Below are 24,094 nucleotides of genomic sequence, written 5' to 3'. Positions count from 1 at the left end.
GCATTTACCTGATCTGACATCACATAACTGTAGAAATCTCCCTAATTCGTTTGGTATGATGCTCAAATAATGCTGGTGTGCAGCTCCTCTACTCATTTGCTGCATTTAAATAATCAAATAATGGGACCAGGCATGAACACATCTCAAAAAATGGAGTTGTCTGTTTATCACATCTTGCATTATGCAGAAACAAAATCTCAAAGAACCCCACACAAGTCAAGTCTGCCCGATTACGAACATTTTTGAACTTCACATGTTCTGTCCGGTAAGAGAACGACAAACATATGCTTGTCATTATTTCTTTATCCTTGATAGCATTTCAATAAATTATGTTTTGCTTCTAATTCCTTGTTCAAACAGTTTTTTTCATTTTGCTTTGCAAAGGAGACAATGGAGTCAAATGGAAATGACAACAGTTTGTTTCAATTTTAATTTACTAAAATGCCTAAAGTTACCTCAATCATTTCACTAAAATCTAAGAACGCAGTTTCTTTTAATATGTCAAAGCCTTTTTTCAAAAATTTGGGAAACCTTACCAACAAAATACGAATACCAGTCTTGAAGGAAAGAAAATGTTTGGTTAGATGTCAAGAATTTTCGGGAATAATTTAAAATATATTACAGAAAATCAGAATTTGACAGATCCCAACAGATCTCATGGCAGAGGATCCTTGGGAGTCAGAATAGAATCAGACATGCTTTCAAATACTGCTACCGGATAGTAGGATAGATCTTCAGGATGTTGGGGAGTCTCTGGAGCAGTCAAAATGGCAGCCAGGAGCCGACTCTGGCATTCCTGACTAATATTCTCTCGAACCCTTTCTGTGCGCAGATCACTGAGGTGTGTGTGCAGCAGCAACTTCTGAAACCGGGAGGCAATGTGTCAGCATGTGGAGTGGAATGTGGGGGTACTCAGAACGGATGTACACCCAGCTTAGAGGGAATGTTGTTCCTGACCCCATTCCTACAGTTTGCCAGTTTCAACAGTCGCATTTGTGAGGTCTTGATCCAAGCTAGTTTAGGTCGAGACCTCACAACCTGCACCCCAAACCTGGCCAACTTCTTGGAGGAATAGACATGTTCTGATCCTTCATTGATTTTATGGATTCAGGCCAGCTCTTCAAAGCATTATTCACAGCAGAGGTGGTGTGACCAGAGTCCGGATGACAGAACTTTGAATGGTGAGTTCAAATAGTATTAACCAGAACCCCTAGAAATCTATGCCCCTACCCATAACCCTTGGCCCTACATCCCCCCTCCCTCCCCATACCCTCTCATTTCCTCCATCACAATCATTGACACTTCCATGCCCATTTATCGGCTGTACAAAACCAATGACTCCTCAAACTGTTTAAATAGTCTAACGAACTTAATAACATACAATGAGACTGCATCGCCACTCACTAACCTTCTTCACTGCAATGAAAATTCCACTTTTGCAGGAAATTTCACCCAAGGTAGGCCGAGCTGTGCAAGTTTCTGGCTCTGACTAACCTCCTCAAAGATTAAGCTCAGTCTGATGTGTCAATGTCCCAAGATTTCCAGTGTGCGTAGGAATTTTCAAAGCAAAGGCTGTCACATGGGACTGAGCTGAGGGGGAGGAAGCAAATCACGAATCCACTTGCAGCCAAATATTTGAGAAGCTTACCAACAAGCTGGGAAGGGGCAGAAGGCTATGTTCAAATTCTAAATCACCTCAGACCCAAATGGTCGGTGAACCTTCATGAAGAGAGATCAGGTTCAATGCCTTTGTTTTGATAGAAAATGACTGGAGTTCGAGGTTAAGGGTGCAATACCTTTCAATGGGCACTTGAGACATGTTTCCAATTGTTGGCTCTCTGCTGGTCTGCTTCTTCTTTTCTGTAAAGTAGCAGTGGGTTCCAGCATGGATCAAGCCATTCAGTTCCAGCTCCTGACGACCAATTTGGTGTCAAGCTCACCTCTTGCTCAATTCGGGATTTTCATTTAAAGATGTGGCTCATGGCTGAGAGCTGGAAAAGATTCCTAATGTTGTTTTGAGAATCCAAACCTGATCTGCTTGGATCAACTGGACACACATGGTTATCTCCTGGAGTCAGACTGCAGTTACTCAAGTGGCTCGAGGTTTGTTTGTCTTTTCATCAAACTGGTGGGACCAACATCCAGAGAAAAGCAAAACCTACCTCTTCTAAATTGAAGCCCACAGAATGGATACTTGCAAAATGAAGGCTTGAGGGCTTGATTTGCCTAGTTCTAATACTTGCTTACTGAGCAAGCATGTATTTCAAGTAAAATGCTGGGATCTTTAATGATGAGTTATTACCAACACAAGAGCAACATGCAGCTCTTAAATTATTATCCTCTTTCAGACAGCCATCCAACTGGCATGGGCTTTCCTTAATCTAATTAATTGAAAATTCAACACTGGGAGGGGGCGGGGGGTGGTGGTGGGGGGTTCTGGTGGCTGTATACCTTACCCCAGTATCCTCCTGTCATAGAGATATCCAGCATGGAAACAGACCCTTCAGTCCAACTAGTCCACACCGACCAGGTATCACAACCTAATCTAGTCCCATTTGCCAGCACTTGGCCCATATCCCTCTAAACCCTTCCTATTCATATATCCATCCAGATGCCTTTTAAATACTGTAATAGTACCAGCCTCCACCACTTCCTCTGGCAGCTCATTCCATACACGCATCACCCTCTGTGTGAAAAAGTTGCCCCTTAGGTCCCTTTTATATCTTTCCCCTCTCACCCTAAAGTTCTAGTTCTGGACTCCCCAAACCCAGGGGGAGTCATGATTTTATAAACCTCTATAAGGTTACCCCTTAGTCTCTGACGCTCCAGGGAAAACAGCCCCAGCCTATTCAGCCTCTCCCTATAGCTCAAATCCTCCAACCTTGCCAACATCTTTGTAAATCTTTTCTGAACCCTTTCAAGTTTCAAACATCCTTCCAATAGTAAAAGAGTTTGAGGAAGCTCACAGGCCTCATGGTTTCAATCTGAATGCTCAATAATTCACTGAGATTACCTGGGTATTTTGGCTTTGGATTGTGTACTCCCATTCCCCCACCCCCACCAGCTTTGTCTTCACACCCAACATTCTCCCGTCTATCCATGAACTGTTATAACCATAGCATGATACTGGGCAGGCACCAAAATTGAGTAACACTCAACTATTCTTGTTACCAGGTCAATTAATGGGAAAGTTACATGACTGAAGCCTCAACATGGTTGTCCTGGGCAGCTGGATGTGAGTGGGAATGCCATTATTTATGCCACACATTGTAAAAAAGTGTGAAGCAAGGGAGGAGGCTCATTGTTCATGTGGAAGGGGGTATACTCTATGTGTTAATTCGGACCCTCCAAGATGTTACTTCAACCTTCAGTCCTCTTCAGCTGGTCTCCAGAATCCTCCTTCTCACCCTCCTCAGCTATTTGCATGTTAGGCAGCCCTCTCTTTTCTTCAGCAGCTTCAAATCAAGACACTTACCTGGATCCAGGATCCACTGATGACATTTGTGGGCCTGTTTGCAGTCCCAGCAAACACTACCAACTACTGAATGGCCGGCAGCTCACAAGGGTGGACCTCCCATTCAGTCAAGTGGAAGTCCCACACTCAGTGGTAAGCCGACTTCTTTTCTGGGGGGACTGAGCAGTTCGCAACCTCTACAATGAACGATCTAATATTTCAAATAATAAATGGGTCTAAAAATGTTACTGAAAACGTTTGTCAGTTACCTGAGGAATCCTTTTGCCTGTCACACAGTATTATACTTATTTCAGCTCATTCTCTTCCTAAGATTCTCGTTACATTTCAGTCTGCTTCACACGCCTGGTCTATCCAGAAACTACGTACTCCTGCTTAGGCTGGCTCAGAACCCACCATGCAAACATGATGGATACCTCCAAGAAGTCATAAAGCTTATATCTGATCAACACAACTCAAGTGCATTTTGTGTAAATGGATATTGAGGTTCTTAAGGTCAACAGAGAGAATATCCTGCTCGAAGTACACCACTGGCTGACAGCAAACGAAGCATCACCATTGATGCAGAACCGCAATAATACTCACATACTCATCTGAAATCCAACAGCTTCTACTGGAACACACTCCACTCCTTACAAACAAACAACAATTCAATCTCTGAATAGCATTTCAGTTGGTTGATTGTAAACATCAATATCCACATGCTGGAAACTAACCTAAATGGTGAGGTCTCAGGTTTCAACCTTCTATGAAACATCTGGACAACCTTCAACTGCAGGAAAGGTGCTGCCACTTGCTCCACTTGAAGAACAGCTCAAATTGTGACAGTTGATATCCTAGTCAGACCTTCACCTATAAAGAGGACTCCTTCCTGGTTTTCATCATTATCATTCACATTGTGTAAGCTGAAAGGTGAATGGATTGCAAACTTCAACATTGACATTACAATATAAAGTAAAAGTCTGCAAATACAATGAATCAAGGGTGTTTTGTGCGATGAACTTTTGAGAACTGCATAATACTTCATATTTCTTCCATGTTTAATTTTTCTTCAATTGTATTACATAAGAAAGAAAACTCAACCACCTTTACCTTGTCTGGAGAATTCATCTGATTCCCTGTGAACCAACTCTGTGACACGACTCCCATAATGCAGTCTGGCATCATGATCGTATGCTTTCAGAGTTTCAGTTGAGCTATAGGACTTCTGTGTAGGTACTCTGCACTCTTCGCTGTCTAGTGAGGAACTTGTGTACCGGCACTCCTTCACACACCTGCCTCGTGTCAAGGAACGGTGTCTGCGGTCTTTGACATCCATCCTTCGCAAGGGAATTGTCTGACAGTTGTTACCAAACTGCACTTGTGTGTTTGGAAAATTTTAAATTCACAGTAACCTGCAAGAAAATATAAAGGTAGCTTTGAGCCAACTTGATATCCAGTGTGAGAAAATAGGAAATGATTTATATACAGTACACATTATAAGCAGACTCTTTACTACATCTGGGACTAAGCATCCTGTATTTGTGAGTCTCAATAGGTTAACACCAGCTGAAAACTCATTCTTTGCTGTTAGGCACCCCAACTTGGTATCAGAGGCTGTGTAAGTGTCTTTAATGTAACACGGGAATTGATTTATGAGAGCACAGAGAGCTGTGGTGGTGATCAGAATTATTTTCTGAGCTTCTCAGTTGGGTTACAGCACCTGAATAAAGATAGTCAGTCTCCTGATCTCTAAGCACCATTTCCCCTTTGGGCATACAGCAGGACGTGCAAAATCTAAAAATGTGGAATAAATCATTTACATACCGCAGTCTGGGTATATAATCTAAACTGGCAGGAGTGTTTTATGAAATATACATTCAATGGGAGCACTGCATAGATTGAATGTGATCCAAAGGGTTAACCATATCTTTACTCCAATAATAGTAACTGAACTGATGTGAAAGGAGCTATGTCATCGTGACATCAGATCATATGGAACTGGAGCCATGGTCCATAAGCCTGCAGAAGCATGTTCTCTCTTCCCAGGCCTCTGACTTGTTATATTCATAAAGCTTGTTAAAATGTGCTCACAAGGGCTGAAAAAAACACTTTTCAATGTGTGAATGGGATAAGAAGTGTTTAATGCATGCCTTCTAAATCCTCCTAAAAGTGCCGTGAATTTTAGTTTTGAATCAGGCCATAGAGCATGATGTACTTCCATGTAATGGAAGATACTCTACTCACTGTCTGGGCGGGGGGAGGGGGGGGGCATCAGAAGGCAATCCAACAGTCTTGTTCTTGTATAACTTGCTAAGGCTCCTTTTCAGATGGGCAGAGGCTACAGGCAATTTGCCTGGCGATCCTCTCTGCTGGGAAATAATATTGGAGGAGGGTAAAGGGGTAGAGTGCAGGAGAAATAATTGTGTGGAAAGAAAATGTTAAGCATTGCACAATTTGGTGGCATTTGTTCTACTGGAACAGGAGGTACACTGGGAATTGTCAGAGTTGTATAAAAATGTTTACATCAGAGTCAAATTTAAGTTGGTACAACAAATGAAAGAAGTAATTTCTGGCTTAAATTAGAATATGCAAAACTGTCTCTTGCCACTGTTCAAGGATCACAGAGTGAAGTTGTGAAAGTACATTTAGCAGAACACTCCTTATAATTAATGAATGACTTCTGAATAGAGTCATGGAGTCATAGAGATGTACAGCACGGATCAGAGCCTTCGGTCCAACTCGTTCATGCCAACCAGATATCCCAACCCAATCCAATCCCAGCTGCCAGCACCTGGCCCATATCCCAAGTAGGAACAAAAGTATTAAATGCTCACGTGAAGCATCATGGCATTATGTAAATGTTACACCTTCAATCCTTTTAGAATGCTAAAAATGGTGAAACCATGTCTTGGTTGGAAGATTTGAACTATAGATAGTGGCTGAACAGGCTGGAGTTGTTTTCCCTGAAGCGTCAGAGGCTGAGGGGTGACCTTATAGAGGTTTACAAAATTATGAGGGGCATGGATAAGAGAAATAGACAAGGTCTTTTCCCTGGGGTCGGGGAGTCCAGAACTAGAAGGCATAGGTTTAGGGTGAGAGAGGAAAGATATAAAAGGGACCTAAGGGGTAACTTTTTCACACAAACGTTGGTGCATGTGTGGAATGAGCTGCCAAAGGAAGTGGTAGAGGCTGGTACAATTGCAACATTTAAAAGGCATCTGTATGGATAAATGAAGAGGCAAGGTTTAGAGGGATATGGGCCAAGTGCTGGCAAATGGGACTCGACTGGGTTGGGATATCTGGTCAGCATGGACTAGTTGGACCAAAGGGTCAGTTTCAGTGCTGAATATCTCTGTGACTCTATGTCTGGATAAAGGCAACTTTTTTTTCCCCTTACATTTGCTGAACTGAAAATGAATAATCACTAAAGCTTGTTTTAGAAGCTCTGCAAAAGGTACAAAATATACTACAAAAATGGAATGAGACTGCAAAAGAAAAGTCTGGTCACTTACTATTCCTGAAGAGTTAAGCAAGATGTGGGAAGATAATAACAAATGTGGAAAGAGACTGAAGGTAAGCAGAGGGGGAAAAATTTGTAGCCAAGAGTGAAAAACAGAGACAAACAGTTTCACAGCTTGAAGCAAACAGCTATGACTGACGTCCAGGCTTGTGACTGCCGTAAAGGTTACGGATCTGAGCCTGACGGATTAGCAGATGCTGCCAGAGGCAGTCACTCCCCATCATTCACTTCAATCACTATTTGCTTTAGACTCGAATTGCAGTTCAGTCAAACAAGGCATGTAAATGGAAATAACACCTAATAATCCCCCTTCAAACCATGGAAACAAGTGGAGATCTACATATTTATATAAAAATCATTTTCGTTATTCCGCATTAAAGGAAACTCATTAAAAAATAACTGGAAATCAATGAAAAATCAAGCGATGTTATGGAATATGTGATTCCTTTACTTCCAATTTGTCACTGTGAAAGACTGAATTTGCAGCTACCCAGGTTTAAAATTCATAGAGTTCTAACAGTCACATGTTCCCACTAGACTGTGATCTCTGAAAAATTACAGGAGCTCCTAGCTGTCAAAGATTATGCAAGTAGGGTGCTCAAGGGCACCTGAGGATCCAGAGAAGGTTACGTTAAAACTGAGTAGAAGCCAAGACTCCCTGTGGGAATGACAGCTTCAACAGCCTTTTTGCCAGACCTCTGTGACTGCCAGCAGAACTGTGGTATTTATTAATTTTGCACACATGCCCTTGAAACAGAGGTCAAATTAGGGAGACTGCACTACAGTCAGGTTAGACACCAAAGCCATGGAAAGATACATGTTCAGAAATTATTCACAAACTAACTGGAATGAACTGCACATATTGCATTTCTAATGTTGTCCCCTGTTAAAATGTAAAAGCTACGATTTTAATTGGTATTAGTGTCCCAAAATCCTTGCATAATCAAATAAAATGCAGTGGCTTCAAGACCTGGACTTGGTTTACTTCTGAGAGAAATACAAATCCAGCTTTCTTTGTGCTGGCTGGAAGATTCTAATCTAAGTGAGTTCGGAAAGCCATTTGGATTCTGTGACCAGCACAAAACTACCTACAAGTCAGCACCGATTATTGCTGAAGGGATGGTGCTAATTTGAAAAGCAACACATTTTGGTGCAACCATTAAGGAGATGAAAGTGGAATATATCACTTTTCCCCACCCTAAATTTTGTTTGTTATACAGTTTCTATCTCTTTCAGATTGCAAAATTGCTATTGTCACTCCCTCTAATTCAACAAGTGTAGCTCTGCCCCTGACTACTGTGAATAATGAATCTGTATTTTTTTTTCTGAGTCTAACTTCAGTATCTCACTGGATTTAACAATGAGGAGGTTGAGTGATAGACTTCCAGAGGATGTAGGCAGATGGTGGAATGGATGGATGGATATATCGCCGATAATATGTTGCTGCAGAGAAAAGTGGGGCGATGCTTTTGTTAAGAAGAAAGAGGTAAGGTTGCTAAACATAAAGAGTGCAATTCTACAGGAGATGCATAAAGAAAGAGTCTTGGGATAGATTTGGACAAATTGGTGAAGAGTGGGAAAGCAGGTTAAGAATACGGTTTAAAAAATACACAATGTGTAAAAAATCTTTATAAAACTCTAGTTTGGCCTCAATTGAAGTATTGTGTTCAATTCTGGACACTGTACTTGAAGAATGTAACTTCATCATAGGTGCAGAAAAGCTGTTCAATACAGTGAGTGTTTTCAGCAATGATGGATGTCAGTTAAATGGATACATTGGAGAAGCTGGAACTGTTTTCCTTCAAGAAGTGGTTGAGAAGAGATTTAATGGAGATGTTCAAGATCACCACAGCTCGAAACAGAGTCAACAGAAACAAATCTGGAACCAGAAATCACAAATTTAAGATGACTGGCAATAGAGTGAAAAGAAAAACTCTTTTACGTAGCATATGGTTATAATCTGTGATGCACTTCTTCAGAGATGGTGCACAGAGATTCATTTGGAGTTTGTAAAATGGAATTGGTTTGTGCTCTTGAAAGGGAAAGAAGCCAGAAGACTATAGTGAAAGGTTAGAGGCCTGTCTGGCTGCATTGTCCTTCCAAAGAGGTGGTAGGGAGTCATTCATCCAAACAGTCTCCTGATCTGCTGTAACCATTCTGTGATTCCACAACTTCTAAGTTCAAGTTGATACAGATTAAACTAATGGTAAAGATTGTCTCATATTGACAAAAGAATGGTTTGGCAAAAGAATAGTTTGGCAAAAGAGGGGTGGGGTGGGGGGGAGGATGGGGCAGCACGGTGACTCAGTGGGTAGCACTGCTGCCTCATAGCACCAGGGTCCCAGATTTGATTCCTGCCTTGGGCGACTGTCTGTGTGGAGTTTGCACATGTTCCCCGTGTCTGCATGGGTTTCCTCCGGGTGCTCCGGTTTCCTCCCACAGTCCAAAAATGTGCAGATCAGGTGAATTGGCCATGCTAAATTACCCATAATGTTAGCTGCATTAGTCAGAGAGAAATGGGTCTGGGTGGGTTACTCTTCAGAAGGTCAATGTGGACTTGTTGGGCTGAAGGGCCTGTTTCCACACTGTTCTAATCTAATATAATCTAAATAATGCTTTCATAATCTCAGAATGTCCCAAAGTACTTTACAGCCAATTAAATACATTAAAGGTAGACTTACTGTCACTGTCCATTTCAATTCCCCTAACCACTCCCTTTCCGTCATGATCATCCTTGGCCTCCTCCACTGCCACAATGAAATACAGCGCAAATTGGAGGAACAACACCCCGTCTTCTGCCTGGGCAACCAACAGCCTGGAGGACTCAACACTGAGTTCTTCAATTTCAAATACCCTACCTCCCCATTCCCCAACTACCTTCCCAGCACCCCACACGCACCTCCCCCCGCCCCTTTTACCTACCAGATTCATTCTTCCCATTGACCAACCAGGTTGTATCCTCTACCTGTCTTCAGTTATCCCCACTTCACTACCCTGCCCCCACCGTCCCCTTTACTTGCAGCTCACCTCCACCCATCCCCAGTTCTGAAGAAGGGTTACACCTGAAACGTCGACTTCTCCACTTCCTGATGTGGCCTGGTTTGCAGTATTCTTCCAGCCTCCTGCCTGATTACTCACTGTTATGTCTAGCAAATAAAACTGCCAGTTTGCAAGTTCTCACAAACAATAAAATACATGACCAGGTCATCTCATTTCAATGCTGTTGAGGGATAAATGCTGATCATGCATAAGAAGAACTCCCTTGATTTTCTTCCAAACAGTGTCATGGGATTTGCTTTATCTAGCTGAGAATGCCAACAGAGCTTTGTCTTAAAATCTCATCCAGAAGTGCAGCATGCATCCGAATCTGATAATCTTAAGCACTTTAAGTGAAATAATTCTGGATTGCCGTGGATATATGTCAGCACTATACAGATGGCACTTTGAGTTCATGTTGTCCACATTTTGCAGCATGAAACAAAAAACACCCAAAGAACTACAGATGCTGGAAATCTAAAAATAAAAACAGAAATTGCTGGAAAACTCAGCAGGTCTAGCTGCATCTGTGGAGAGAAAGCAGAATTAATGTTTCTGGACCAGTGACCCTTCTTCAGAACTGTAGCACAGAGTTTGGAGCATGAAGTTGCTGATAAACCTTATTCCATCAGTGGCAGGTAGTCTTTTTTTTAGACTTAGCTGCTACTACCAGATCTGCTTCTGTCTCGACCTTTTCAGGAATCACACTTGATGGGAGTTGAGAGGGGGACATGCAAGGATAGCAAGCAGTGCTGAAATATTGAATCTCCTTTATTCTGGTAATGTTATTCAGCTGACACATGCCTCTGATCTGCTTTTTCAAAAGTTAATAAGTGACACACATTGATGTTCAGATGGTTACATCAGTGAATAGCTAATACTTGTAGGCTACTTTATATTCTAGGTTTGTTCTGCAGTATCGGCTAAATTAATAGATCTTAGACAAGCTTTATAATTTGTCAAAGTGCCTGCGTTTGTGATAGAAAAATATTTGGCCAAGGTTGCTGTCACTATACTGATCCTTACTCAGCAACAACCATTCGACTTCTGTTGACATGATTGGACTTGATTATAATGTAGTTAATTAAAAAGGCTGCTGACACTCCCAATCTATACTTTCACAGAACCTAATGCCTCTGGAATTGCCCCGAATAACTAAGCTGCCGTCTTTCAGATGGGAGGGAAAAATTTGATGACAATATTATGCTAATTGAAAAGTTAGCAATTGGAAAGATTTAACCACCGCTCACTTTTTGCATCAAGACAGGCCTTTGGTTGAAATGCAACTTAAAAGCCAACTGGTTGTTGATTATGAGAGAAATAAGTATAGATAATTAAAAGTTATATTTATTTAAAGAACAACATATCAGATTTTAAAAAGGAATATTGATTTTAATTGGCCTGGAATTTGGTATATTCCTCAGCTTCTTTAGTTTCAAACTCCACACACATGCACACTCTATCAAGAAGTACAGGTTGGTGGGAAGGTAAGGAAAAGTAAAGGATGGGAATGAAAAGCGAAGCTCTGAGGGGTAAAAAGAATATAAGGAATGTGTGGTCAGGACTTCAATTACTCAGTACTGTTATCAAAGGCATTTAATGAAAACTGTCAGGGGGATTATAATTAATTTCACACTAACTGTATTTAAAAGAGAAAATTTACTCAACAAAAGATGAAATGAGCTTCAAACTATCACAGTAAAACAGAATGTGACATCTTTTACGCCACATCAAGCACTGACCTCAATGGCTTTTGGGATATGCCCTAAGAGGTGGAAACTGTGTAATTACTGGAACAAACTTCTTGAGAATTCAGAATATGACTACACTGTAAAATTTGGGATTTGTCTTCTCATCCCCAATGCAACAAAACCAAAGATTACCAGGAAAAGAAGCAGATAATTTGTTTTGGGAACGGGAAATTTTGTGCTATTTCTCTCTCATTTAGTTAATTATTCCACTGAGTTAATCGACATCTTAGACTTTCAAAAAATCTGAAGTTAAGTTTAATTCTAAGAATACATTCAATAAAATCTTTAAAATATGACAATACAATTATGTAACAAATAAGATAAGGAGATTCAATCCAGCATTTGGCATGTCCTTCAGCATGCTGATGCTGGAGATTAAGATAATGCTGAAGAAGTTGTTTGAAGGAGATGTAAGAAGTGACTTTTCTAAATTTGTCTCTATGTTGGAAAAAGGCACATGAAAATTCAAGGTATCCAAACCTGTGTTTTTTTAATCTTTATGGCTGAATGCCAATTACAATTCTATTTAGAGAAGGTAAGTTTTGGAAATGATTTTGTGAGCCACTTCTATTCTGCCTGAAGGAAAAGAAGGAAGTCTACACTTGAGGTGGCATTCCAGAGCTTGTCCATTTGATGTAAGTGCGGTTGACTGACCAACATTCGCTATTTTTTTCTCTTCGCAGTTTCTTTGAGCAGCTGACTGACTCATTTACCTGTTAGTTGTCCAAGAATCAGAAGCAACTTTACTGGTGCATATTGATTAGCAAGCTTCTGGAATATGTACTTGGTCTATGATGAGTTAACTGATCTCAGCTGAAATTACAGCAAGAGTATTAGTCTCAATACTCATACAAAAAGGAGCTGATGGCAGTTGAAAACTGTAAATGTCAGAATCTCAATCCCAACTCAACCATTTGCCAGCTTTTAAAGAAGTGAGGACAAGGTGCAGACAGCCGACATGCTGTCTCAAGGTAGGCTGGCATGTGTATGTTTAATCAGATTGCCAGCTTTAGAGTTAACCTGCTCTATGTGCTTTGCAGTGGCCTTGGGAAATCCAGGAGTTGAATTGCTGCAAGGACAACTTTACATGCCATGGTTTGTGGGCTAACAGGATCAGTTGTGCTTCCCAGAGCACATAAAACCATTAGACAGAGGAGCTGAAGTAGGTTATTCAGCGTATCGAGTCTGCTTTCCCATTCAATGAGATAATGGCTGAGTGGGTAATCATCAACTCCATCTTCCTGCCTTTTCCCCATAAATCTTTATTCCCTTATTGATTAAAAATCTACCTAGGGATAATTATTATATTTATTTCCTCTCCTCCTTTTGCCACTTGATTATTTAATAATTCTCAGTTTTCTTATTCTCTCACACAAGCTCCAGCTCCCCTGCATACAAAGGGTTGGGAAACAGATCTCTCCATGATATCACACATGCTCTGCCTCACAACACATCCACCCCCATCTTCTCCCATGGTTGAATATCTTGCCCTCCAGAATCATGGACTGGAAAGAGCCATCCCTCATCTTGGGATATAACTGTTCCTCTGCCCTCTTTCAAAGGACTCACACCTGATTGGAAGCCAAGCCTTCAATCAGGCAAGGAAGAATTCAGGACAATAAAACATTCAACGTGGAAAATGAAATCCATTCGATATTCCAATGACTTTGTAAGCCATTTTTGTTAATAGACGATTGCTTCTTGTCTAAATTCAGCTCAGGTTATCATACTTGAAGGACGGTGGAAGTATTTTCAGACATAACTTTGAAAAGGAATTTTTTTTACTTCATTCGTGGGATGTGGGTATTACTGGCTAGAGTTAATAATTAGGTTATGACATTTAGTAAAGGACGTTAGTGAACCAGATGAGCTTTTCAGGCAATCAGCAACAATTCTATGATCATCGTTACACTCTTAACTTCAGACTTTTTTAATTGAATTTCAATTCTACCATCTTCCATGGTGCGTTTTTAGCCCAGATCCTCAAAACATTACCTGGGTCTCAGGATTAATCGTCTAGTGATGATACCACAAAGTCATTGCCTCCCGATTCTTGGAAAGGGAAGATCTGCAGATGAGTAGAGAAAGTAATGTGGGCTAAAGGGCAGCATGGTGGCTCAATGGCTCAATGGTTAGCACTGCTGCCTCACAGCACCAGGGACCCAGGTTCAATTCCACCTCGGGCAATTGTCTGTGTAGAGTTTGCATATTCTCCCTGTGTCTGTGTGGGTTTCCTCTGGGTGCTCCAGTTTCCTCCCACACTCCAAAGATGTGCACGCCAGGTGAATTGACCATGCCAAAATTGCCCATAGTGTTAGGTGCATTAGTCAGTAGGAAATGGGTCTGGGTGGGTTACTGTTTGGAGGGTCCATGTGGACTTGTTGGGCCAAAGGGCCTGTATCCACATTGTAGGGAATCTAATCTAAATGGTCTCCTTGTATGTTTGCAATGTTTTATCAAGGTAAAGTTTACCATCTGTCCGTACAGACTTCATTTTATCCACGAGGCTAAGGGCACCTCACTGTATAATGTTCTGTGTTTCAGTTTTATGCAATAGGGCATGTGGTATTCTGTCTGTGCAGAGTTCTTGTTTATTTAGCAAGTTAAAGTAATGGTTCACCCAGACTCTCAATCTGCCACTCTGCATTGACTAAAATTCAAGAAGCCATCCTACTTTAATCAGGCTTTGTTGAACCCTGTAATTATTGGCTGCTAGTGCGTCAGGTCTACCTGTCAGATTTCAAACTGACATTGCAAATAGCATGTGCCTTTGTGTAAAACTGAGCTGGACCATGACAGCCATCCTAAACCTGTCGCTTACCCTTACCTCAAGTGGTAATGATCAAATCCCAATAAAAAAAATCACCACAAGCCAAAAATGTACTTTCTTCTCTGAATTGGGAACAGCAAATTGGATGCCACACAATTCATGCTGAGCCTCTCCAACTGGTTTGCACTGTGTCACTGTGAACTTCTATCTGATTTTGTCAGAGATGTATATGCAAAATATTTAATATTCTCAGTGTTCTAGAGACAAAAGTAACAGAGACTGGGTCATCCTTGCATGAACTGTGCAATGTAAGGCATGAGCTACTCTGCTCTGTGAAACTTACATTTCCATTCCTCATTAGTTAACACTCCTCTTGAATGATGAATCTTTGTTGCATAGCCTGTTCACATGTTCTTTAAGGGTCCCTCTCAACCTGCCACAGAAGACTTTTTGTCAGCCTTGTAGACACTGCCTGTCAGACAGATGACAAGTTTTCCATACAGCTGCTGCACCTAATTGGCCCTCCTCACCTCACTTTGAGAAAGAATTTTAAGGAACCTCAGGTTCTGCCTCACTGCAAGGACAGTCTTCAGCGTCAGTACAATTTGTCAGACTGGATAGTTTGGGTTGTTTTCATTCGGTCAAATAAGGCCTTGGAGGTAAATGTCCTTGTCCTCAATTACACCACTGAATCCTCCTTTCTCAATGTGTATGAGAAAGATTTTCAAAATTCTGAATTTTACTGCAACAAGCAGTTTGATGCAAAAATACTCTTTTTGCCTTGATTTTAAAAATCTCTTCCTGGTTTGCAAACCCATCATAACCTTGCTCGTTCCTAACTCTGCAAGCATAGAACTTTTCCAGATGACCGCTCCTGGTTTCCTATGATATTTGCCCACCTCTACAAGTATGTGCTACTGGATAAAAGTTGTTTGAGCTGGTTTCCTACCATCAATTTTCCTTTGTTTTTGTTTTATTTGAGCCCTATCTTGTGCAGAGGTAGAGAATACATGACCATAAAATATCTACGGACAAGACACTGTTTTTGGATAACAAGAAGGCTTAGTGCATAATGACAAGAAGTATAACATAAAAACATAAGAAATAGGAGCAGGAGTAGGCCGTCTGTCCTCTTGAGCTTTCTCTGCCATTCAGTAAGATCATGGGCAATCTCATTGTGGACTCAGCTCCACTTTTCCACCCACTCACCATACCCTTAATTCCTTTACTGTTCAAAAATCTCTGCCTTAAAAACATTCAATGGGCAGAGAACTTCACACCTTCACAACCTGCACGGTGGCTCAGTGGCTAGCACTGCTAGCTCACAACGCCAGGGACCCAGGTTCAATTCCACTTCTCCCCGTGTCTGTGTGGGTTTCCTCCGGGTGCTCTGGTTTCCTCCCACAGTCCAAAGATGTGCAGGTTAGGTGAATTGGCCATGCTAAATTGCCCGTAGAGTTCGGTGGATTAGTCAGGGGTAAATATGGGGGGAGGTGGGTTTCTCTTCGGAGGGTTGGTGTGGACTTTTTGGGCCGTAGGGCCTGTTTCCACACTGTAGGTTCTCTATCTATCTAACCCATTAGGTGAAGAAGTTCCTCCTCAACTCAATCCTAATTCTGTTCCCTGTTATTTTGACACTATGCCCCCTAGTTCTAGTTTCACCCTCCAGTAGAAACAACCTCCCTGCTTCTAATCTATTCCCTTCATAATTTTAAATGTTTCTATAAGACCCCCCCTTCTAAATTCCAATAAGTACAGTCCCGGTCGACTCAATCTCTCCTCATAAGCCAACCCTCTCAATTCTAGAATCATCGTTGTGAACCTCCTCTGTACCCCCTCCAGTACCAGTACATCCTTTCTCAAGTAAAGAGACCAAAACTGTACACAGTACTGTGCACAAGTGTAATTACTGGAACCTTTGGTAGCAGGTGCAGATACATCTGCTTCTTCTAAAAAGAGAATAGGACTTCTTGTCACAACCAAAAATTGTATGTGAAAGCAGAGAGTAGGTGGAGCCAATATAACATGAACATTACTTCTTCAGAACAATTAACTTTTACATTATTGACCTCTCCCATCTTCGAATGGGAACATTTAGCACTCTGCGATTTCTGGACTTTTGCACATTCCCAACCTTCTTCACTTCCCCAGTGGTTGCCATGCCTTCGACTGTCAATGCCCTAAGCTTTGGAATTCCCTTGTCAAACAGTCCTTTAACTAGGCACTTAATCGCCTACCCTATTGTGTCTTTATGTGTTTTAATGTCAAAGTTTGATTGATAAGGCTGCTTCTGTTGCTTTTGGTGTTTTTGTTACAATCAGCTGTTTTTATGAGATTGTTGGAGATTTTATTGAATGTTACAAAAGTCTTAGAGAGTGTGGATGACAGCAAGTGAACTAACTTGAATGGATAGAGATAACAGCAGTACTGGCCAATAATAGGACACTGCCAAATATTATGACATCGGTGTATATATTCTGACTTTTAGTGCACCCTCTCAGATCTGGTAGATCTTGAAATCAGCAAGTCTAGCAGTGCACATTGCTCACAATTAGATATTTGGACTTCACTTTTACACCAATAGCTCACAATATGCAAATAATGAGGAATTTTCTCAATACAGTGTATTGACAGAATCCTCCCAACATTTGAGCAGTGTGAACAATGGTGAGAAATTTGGGAGAATATGATGAGAATGAAAACAATGAGATGTCAAGAAAAAATAAAGTCATCTTTTTCTCTTAAGGTTTCATCAGCTAGATTAGAATCTCACCAACATTTCTGGGCAATTTGTGATTCTCTGAGGAACAGGTAAGAAACTATACAATATCATTTCACAACTTGAAAGACTAAGCAGTTACCTGGTGGATGCATGTCACCAGGTATCTCTCTGGGCCTCCACATTCATCTCATGGCTGGCTCCTTAGGCAGTGACTATTTCTGCCCTTCATCCTCCAAAGTTAGTACTGACAAAACACAAACCTCACTGTTTCATTATGGCCAATCTTGGACTAACTGAAGACACTTCAAAGCTTCACCACTACACTTTAGAGCTCCCAAATACTTTAGCTTGGTCATTCTGTGCACAGGATTTACACACAGGATATGTTTCAGGAATCTTAGCTTGCCTTCTTAACACCCATTCACTTCGCATTTGGATGTTCAAGCTTTGGCTTCCCTTTTAGTGTGTTACTGCTTCATAGTAAACTTATAGTCTGACAGCATCTCTGCCTTGTTGTGCTTTTTAGCAAAGACTGAAAGTCAGGCAGCATGTCATGGTTGCCAGCACTACAGACGAGTGGGTTAGCATGTTGCTGTACAGTACTGTCCTACATCAGTGTTAACCTACAACATGTACCTGCAGCACCGTGACAAACATACTACATTAGCTTCAAGCAAATGGCCATGTCTGAAAGGCTGAGGAAAGTAGTTCTTGGGGACAGGGGAACCAACCAGTCAGGAGGTGCCCCCAGTTTTGGTGAAGAGCACTGTCTGATTTCAATCTGGTGGTTTGGCCTTGATCAGTCCTGTAGGTTTAAGGCAATGTACAATAACAGGGGTTATCAAGGTGCAGTTCATGCTGTATTGGGGAAAGTGGGAAAGTCAAATGTGACAGGAGCTGTCATGCTAGGGGATGATGGCTATGAAGGTGGATGACTCCAAGTATCAGGGTGGCCTTTCTTATAGCATGGGAGGGTATAGAGTACTGGGGTTTTGGAAATCAACACCATCCTGGCAAAAGAAGCAATTAAATGAGATGTAAGAGCAGAAAAGCGACCTCATGCTCCCATGAGGAGGTTGAACAGTTCAGCAACTTCACCAACACATTCCACCCTGACCTTAAATTCAACTGGACCATCTCTAACACCTCCCTCCCCTTCCTGCACCTCTTCATCTCCATCAATGATGATCAATACAACATTGACATTTTTTACAAACCCTCCAACTCCCACAGCTACCTGGATTACAACTCCTCCCACCCTATCTCCTGCAAAAATACAATCCCGTATTCCTGTGCTTTTCCAGCACCACTCTAATCTTGACTCTAATCTCTAACATCTACAGTACCCACTTCTGCCTATATTTCTCCAATAAGTGAGTAGGAAACATAGAGGGCAGGAAGGATTCCTAGTTTTGGAGGATGGGATGGTGAAAGCCATTGAGTGAAAGTGCTACATGCAATAGGGAGTCTGATAGGCCACTGGCCTTCATGGGAGGTGGATGCAATAGTAAAGTTGAAGTGAATGTGAGATATTGGTGATAAGATGGTGGCACTTATCCTTGCAAAGCTTCTTTCTAAATTGCTGAGCATTTCTTCTCACTGGGTATCTTACTGACCAAGATGACTATCTCAGGCTGACAGTGTCTGATGCCATAGGAAATGAGGACAGCCTTGCTCTCTCCATCGCGTTGTCCAGCAGGATATCCGAGTCTTATCAATGAACCGGAGAGTCAAGTTCCCTTTCTCAACCTTTACAATTGGGGTACAGCAACAGGCTTTATATGGCAGTGTTTGAGGTGGGGTGCAACTAGATGTTAAATATGGTGATGGCACCATCTATGGTGGATGGTCCCAGCAGCATAAAACATTTCAGACTCTGTGACGGCACAGTTTAATGAGAAAGGCACAGTGGATTCGGGGCATAATCAATGAACTGAGCAGTTGAAGATTGTGTAAGAAAAGTCAGCATGGCCCATGGAGTGAAAACCTTCCATAAAACTCCTGAAAATGACACATCCAAATATGGAAAGATTCAGTCCCAGTTTTCAACAGGAAGCATTTCACAGATGCAGAAAAAGCTTCCCTAAACAGGTCAGGAGTGGTAGCAGTTATGCAAAACATGTTAATTACTCACAGCTACCAAATTCAATAACTCTCAAGCATGCTGCAGGTAGTACGGCATGGATCAGTTGCTTTTCCCAGTTTCTTGCAGGTATTCGGGCTTATAAAACAGAATTGGCCAATCTCTCAAGGGTGTTTGAGTCTCAGCATCAGACAATTACCCCTGCTTCACTGAATGAGTAATACTGAAGGTTTTGTATTCATCAGTGCCAACTTCAGCACAGATACTCAGTAAACTGGGTAAGCTGGAGAGGAGTCAGTGCTTGACAGCGTGACAAGCTCTGTCAGTGATGGAGTGCACTGATACTCCATTATTTGATGGCACAGCAGTTATTGAAATCGTACATCTCCCATACAAGCCATACACACAAAATAAAAAGAGAACCTGCATTTATAACACAGCCTTTCACGACCTCAGGATGTCCCAAAGCACTTTAAAAGCAATGAAGTATTTTTGAAGTGCAGTCACTCTTATAATGTAGAAAATGTGTTATCCAATTTGTGCAAAGTAAAGTTCCGTGAACTGCGATGTGTTGATGACCAGATCATCTGATATTAGATTGCTGGTTAAAGGATAAATCTTTGCCAGGATGCTGAGGAGAATGTTCCTCTGTGTGAGCTACTGCATAAAACAATCCCCTTACAAATGTACATTAGCATTGCCTTTCAAACAGGAATGGGAAACCCTCACTGAAACTTCATTCTCTGCCATTGTGAAGGTTGTTTATACAGAAAAGTACACAATGCATTGATGAGGTAACTGCCTTAGAACACAAAAAAAAGATATACAAATCCTTCTGCTATCAACAATGTTGAATTTGCACAATGACTGAAACATGTTAGTGATTGTTCAAGGCTAATATGCTGCACAACAAGTAATAAGTCAATATCAGGTGGCTGCTGAGTACATAGACCAATTTACAGCACATTGACACCTTACTGGGTAGCCGAAGGACAGGAAGAGTTTTTTCTTGTGCCTGCCCACTGGGTCATAGCTGAACTCCCTGCTGTCTGAGGCAGACTCTACACTGCTGGGCTGTTGTGTCTTGTGCAGGAAAGCCACAAGGGTGGGATTAATTTACCATCGACTTGTGCTGTCAACTAGCCAGGACTCCTGAAGTGCCCCATTATCTAAAGGCTGTCTTAGGGAGAAGCTAACATGCTAAAAATACTGGCTGCATAATGATTGTTAAATGAGAAGAATGCCTCCAAGGAAATCAGAAATAAAATAACTCACTGCATGATTGGAAATAGCATACCTGAGATATTCCAAAACCTATTAAAATATCCACATTCCCATATTTTTTTTCTCAAGATACTTCACTTTTAGCTCATCAGTCTAATTAAACTACAACAGATTTTTGTCTATAAATAATTAGTCTAACACTCCCTGTAGACTTTACAATTTTATTATTTTTGATTAAACAGGATTTTAGGCTCATAATAGAGTAGCTGATTGGGTATCAGTCAGCAAGATTTATGACTTGGTTTGGTCACTGCTTAGTACATCTCACCTACAGTTTACAAAGTATCAATATTTAAGCATGGCATGTTAATATTCACTTACACTGTGCTTAGAAGGAAGAATACAAGTGTGTTGACACACTATCTGCACAGTTAGGAGTAAAATTGTCATATCTTACATATTTGGGGCAGTCACAGCTTTTGGAGCTTTGAAGATTTAAGTGTTGGCCATTTCAGATCGCTTACCAACAGTTTAGAAAAGGAGATTTAATTGGAAATTAGCTTAAATTCTATCCAGTTTTCTTCATAAAATTTAATTTAGTAATGCTTGTACATAGAGTTACTGTCACTCTTTATTAAGTACTAGTTATGAGAGAGCTTACTGCAGCATTTATATTTCACTGATGAAGTATTTCTACCCATGATATTACTCGGTCTTCTCTCTTTTCAGAAATTGTAAGACCTGATGGTTTTTCCAAACTTTCTTGGTGAATATTTCAACAAATCTCAACAAATAGAAGCTTACAATTGCAAAAACGTTTCAATCCTACTTCTGAACCATCACTAAACTTCATTTCTCCATGACTTCCGTGGCCATAGAAACAGAAATCCATGTCTTGGTCAACTGTAATTTATTGCTCACATTGACAAGTCTCCATATTTAGCCCTTCACAATTCACTAAATCTCAGTTTTGTGGCTCAACCTTCACTAAAATCTGTTCGTCTATCACCTTTATCTTAAACAACCTACCCCCAAAGCCCATGCAAAGACTTTAAAGCCTGTACTACTGAAGTATGCTACACATTTTAAAAGTTATTCTTTCATGGAGTGGGTGACTTGCCTGATCACTATTTGTTTTCTATCCCTAATTATCCTCAAACCAAATGACTTGCAAGGCCAATTCAGAGAACAAGTCCTCTTATCTTTACAATGTCTTCCAGCACTATTCCATCCAATGTTACAACATGAATGTTCTTCATATTCTGACAGGGTACATAGTCTTATATTCAATCCTTAAATCCCACTTCTTTGCAGTATTTTCTGCCTTTCAATTTTCTTCTGAAAACCTGTGACTTAAAACAGGTTTTCAGAAATCATACCCAATTTCTCTCCCACCATTGCATTCATTGTCCTTGTGATGTCAATGAGGGCATACAAGACCATTTGCAAAATACCAAAGAAGTCTGCAGTGCAAAGATAAAGTGCACAAAATGTTCAGCATGCCAGCCAGACATGAAACAAACATTTTAGGTTTGCAAAAATGTTTTTAAAACTGGGATAATTTAGAAATATAACAGGCTTTCAGTCAGCCCAAAAGAAGAGAATCAGTGAGAAAGGAATTGACTCTATCTATAAAGTTGGTACTTGATAGATTTTGGTTTTATTGAGCTGTTTAAGCTGTTACAATGTAGTTGAAGGGGTGGCGGGGCCAGGGGATGAGGCAGCTTATCTGAAGGCTTGGTTCTTCAAAGATCATTTCAATATCTTTTCTTTATGCTCAGAAGGAAGTCCGCTAATGTGAATGTGTTTACTAACTTTATGAAACATTCTTTTACTTTACAGTAGGTTAACTTTAAGTAAAATTGATCATCATTAAGAGGTTACTTTAACCTCACCAAACTAATGGGAAACTGATGGGGTGAGATTATCTCCTCCATTTTACTTCCTTTTGATTTCAAAACACACTGGACACAACCTTATGAAATTCCTGTTGGACAGGTCAGGTTAGGATTGCTTCTAAAGCAGACCAGATATTGTGATTAGATTTAGTTAAATTTCACAGATATTCTGAGGTACATATTATTGCTGGCTGAGGCATGAGACACACTTTTAGAAAACATTTTTTCACAACATGTGGGTGACTTGCCTGGCTACCATTTGCTTCCCATCCCTCTTTGTCCTCAAACTGAACAATTTGCAAAGGAATTCAGAGAACAGTTAAGAGTCAACTGCATCTAAGTGTATGTGAGAGCAAATATAGGGTATGAATGGCAGATTTTCTTGCCTCTTGGACTTCAGGAAAGTACGTGGGTCAACTCAACAATCAATGGTATTTTTGTGGTCATCATTACTGAAACTGCCTTTTAATTCATGTTATTACTGATTGACTTCCACAAGCTGGAGTGATGGGATTTGAACCATGTGTGCCAAGAATTAGTCTGATTATGATTACACCATTTCTCATCTCCTACCATGTTGTCTAATGGAGCTTGTTTCAATTTGTTTATGCAAAAATGGTAGACAACCTTCATCACTGCAAAATATTTTAGAGTCAATATCCTGGTTATAAAGCAAGTGTGGTTTCAATTGCAATAAGTCTTTAATGGCCAAGTGTTATGATCCTAGCTGATGTTATTACTGATTCCAGACTGAATCTGGCTCAATAGATCTTTTTTTTGGTTTAATTGAAATAGTTTTTCACTGAACCACAAGCATCATAGCTACAGTTTTGGTTCTATCTATAAATTAGAAGTTTATTATGCAATAGACATGAAGATAAAATAGAATAACTCAAAACACTTACATTTAATACACGTTTAAGAATTTGGAAACACACAATGAAAATGTAATCCCATTACATTCAACAGCACCCCATTACAGTGCGTAAACATCAGAAAGAATTCCCTTTTTTATTCCACATAGGATTTCACTCAACCATAGCTCCATTTCTTAGTCATGAGAAGCAGATAGCCTCTTCCTTAATTCATCATATAACTGAGCTTAGACTTTCTCAAACTCTCATAAACTCTTCAGGTTTTTCAGCAAACTTTTCTGGTTTGGAAAGTTTTAAACTAAATTCATTGCATGGAAGTAACCTCTTTCTTAACAGTCTGAAGCTATCTTCATTTCTCAAGAGCAACAATTTGACACATTCAGTTTCAGCGAAGAGTTCTGCAAAGTGTCCCAAATAAATCTAAATAGCTTTCTTTTCCTGAAAGCTATGGGTATTTTCCCTGATCAAAAGGGGAAAAAAAACCAAAACCCTGAAGATCCTAACTTCAAAATCTAGTACTGTTACTTTGTTTACTCTTGAAAACATCTAAATGTTAGCAAATTCTCATCAACCTCTCCAAATTCTCTCTCTTCGTCTGTTAAAAAACATCATTAAGGCTCCAGAAATACCTACAGGCTGATCATTAAACACAATCAAACACCCAGAAAACCCATATGCCAATCCTTTAAAATCCAACAATCCAAAATAAGTAATATCAAAATATGTACAAAATATAAAAATATAAATACCTTATATTGCTC

General features: G+C 40.5%; 1 protein-coding gene across 8 annotated transcripts in view; it reads right to left on the bottom strand.

Moving 5' to 3' along the window:
* Positions 1-24,094, bottom strand: part of tenm2a (teneurin transmembrane protein 2a) — a 2,790,214-nt gene that overhangs the window by 796,113 nt on the left and 1,970,007 nt on the right. For all 8 annotated transcript variants that reach the window (XM_072590496.1, XM_072590497.1, XM_072590504.1 and 5 more), the window contains one exon: positions 4,565-4,866. In XM_072590496.1, coding sequence (XP_072446597.1) covers positions 4,565-4,790 — 226 coding nt within the window. In that variant the 5' untranslated portion in view covers positions 4,791-4,866. The remainder of the gene's footprint in view (positions 1-4,564; positions 4,867-24,094) is intronic.

This window comes from Chiloscyllium punctatum, chromosome 20, assembly GCF_047496795.1.
Source record: "Chiloscyllium punctatum isolate Juve2018m chromosome 20, sChiPun1.3, whole genome shotgun sequence".
NCBI classification, from domain to species: domain Eukaryota; kingdom Metazoa; phylum Chordata; class Chondrichthyes; order Orectolobiformes; family Hemiscylliidae; genus Chiloscyllium; species Chiloscyllium punctatum.
The sequence above is the reverse complement of the archived record's forward strand: the minus strand, read 5'-3'. Positions and strand labels throughout refer to the sequence as shown.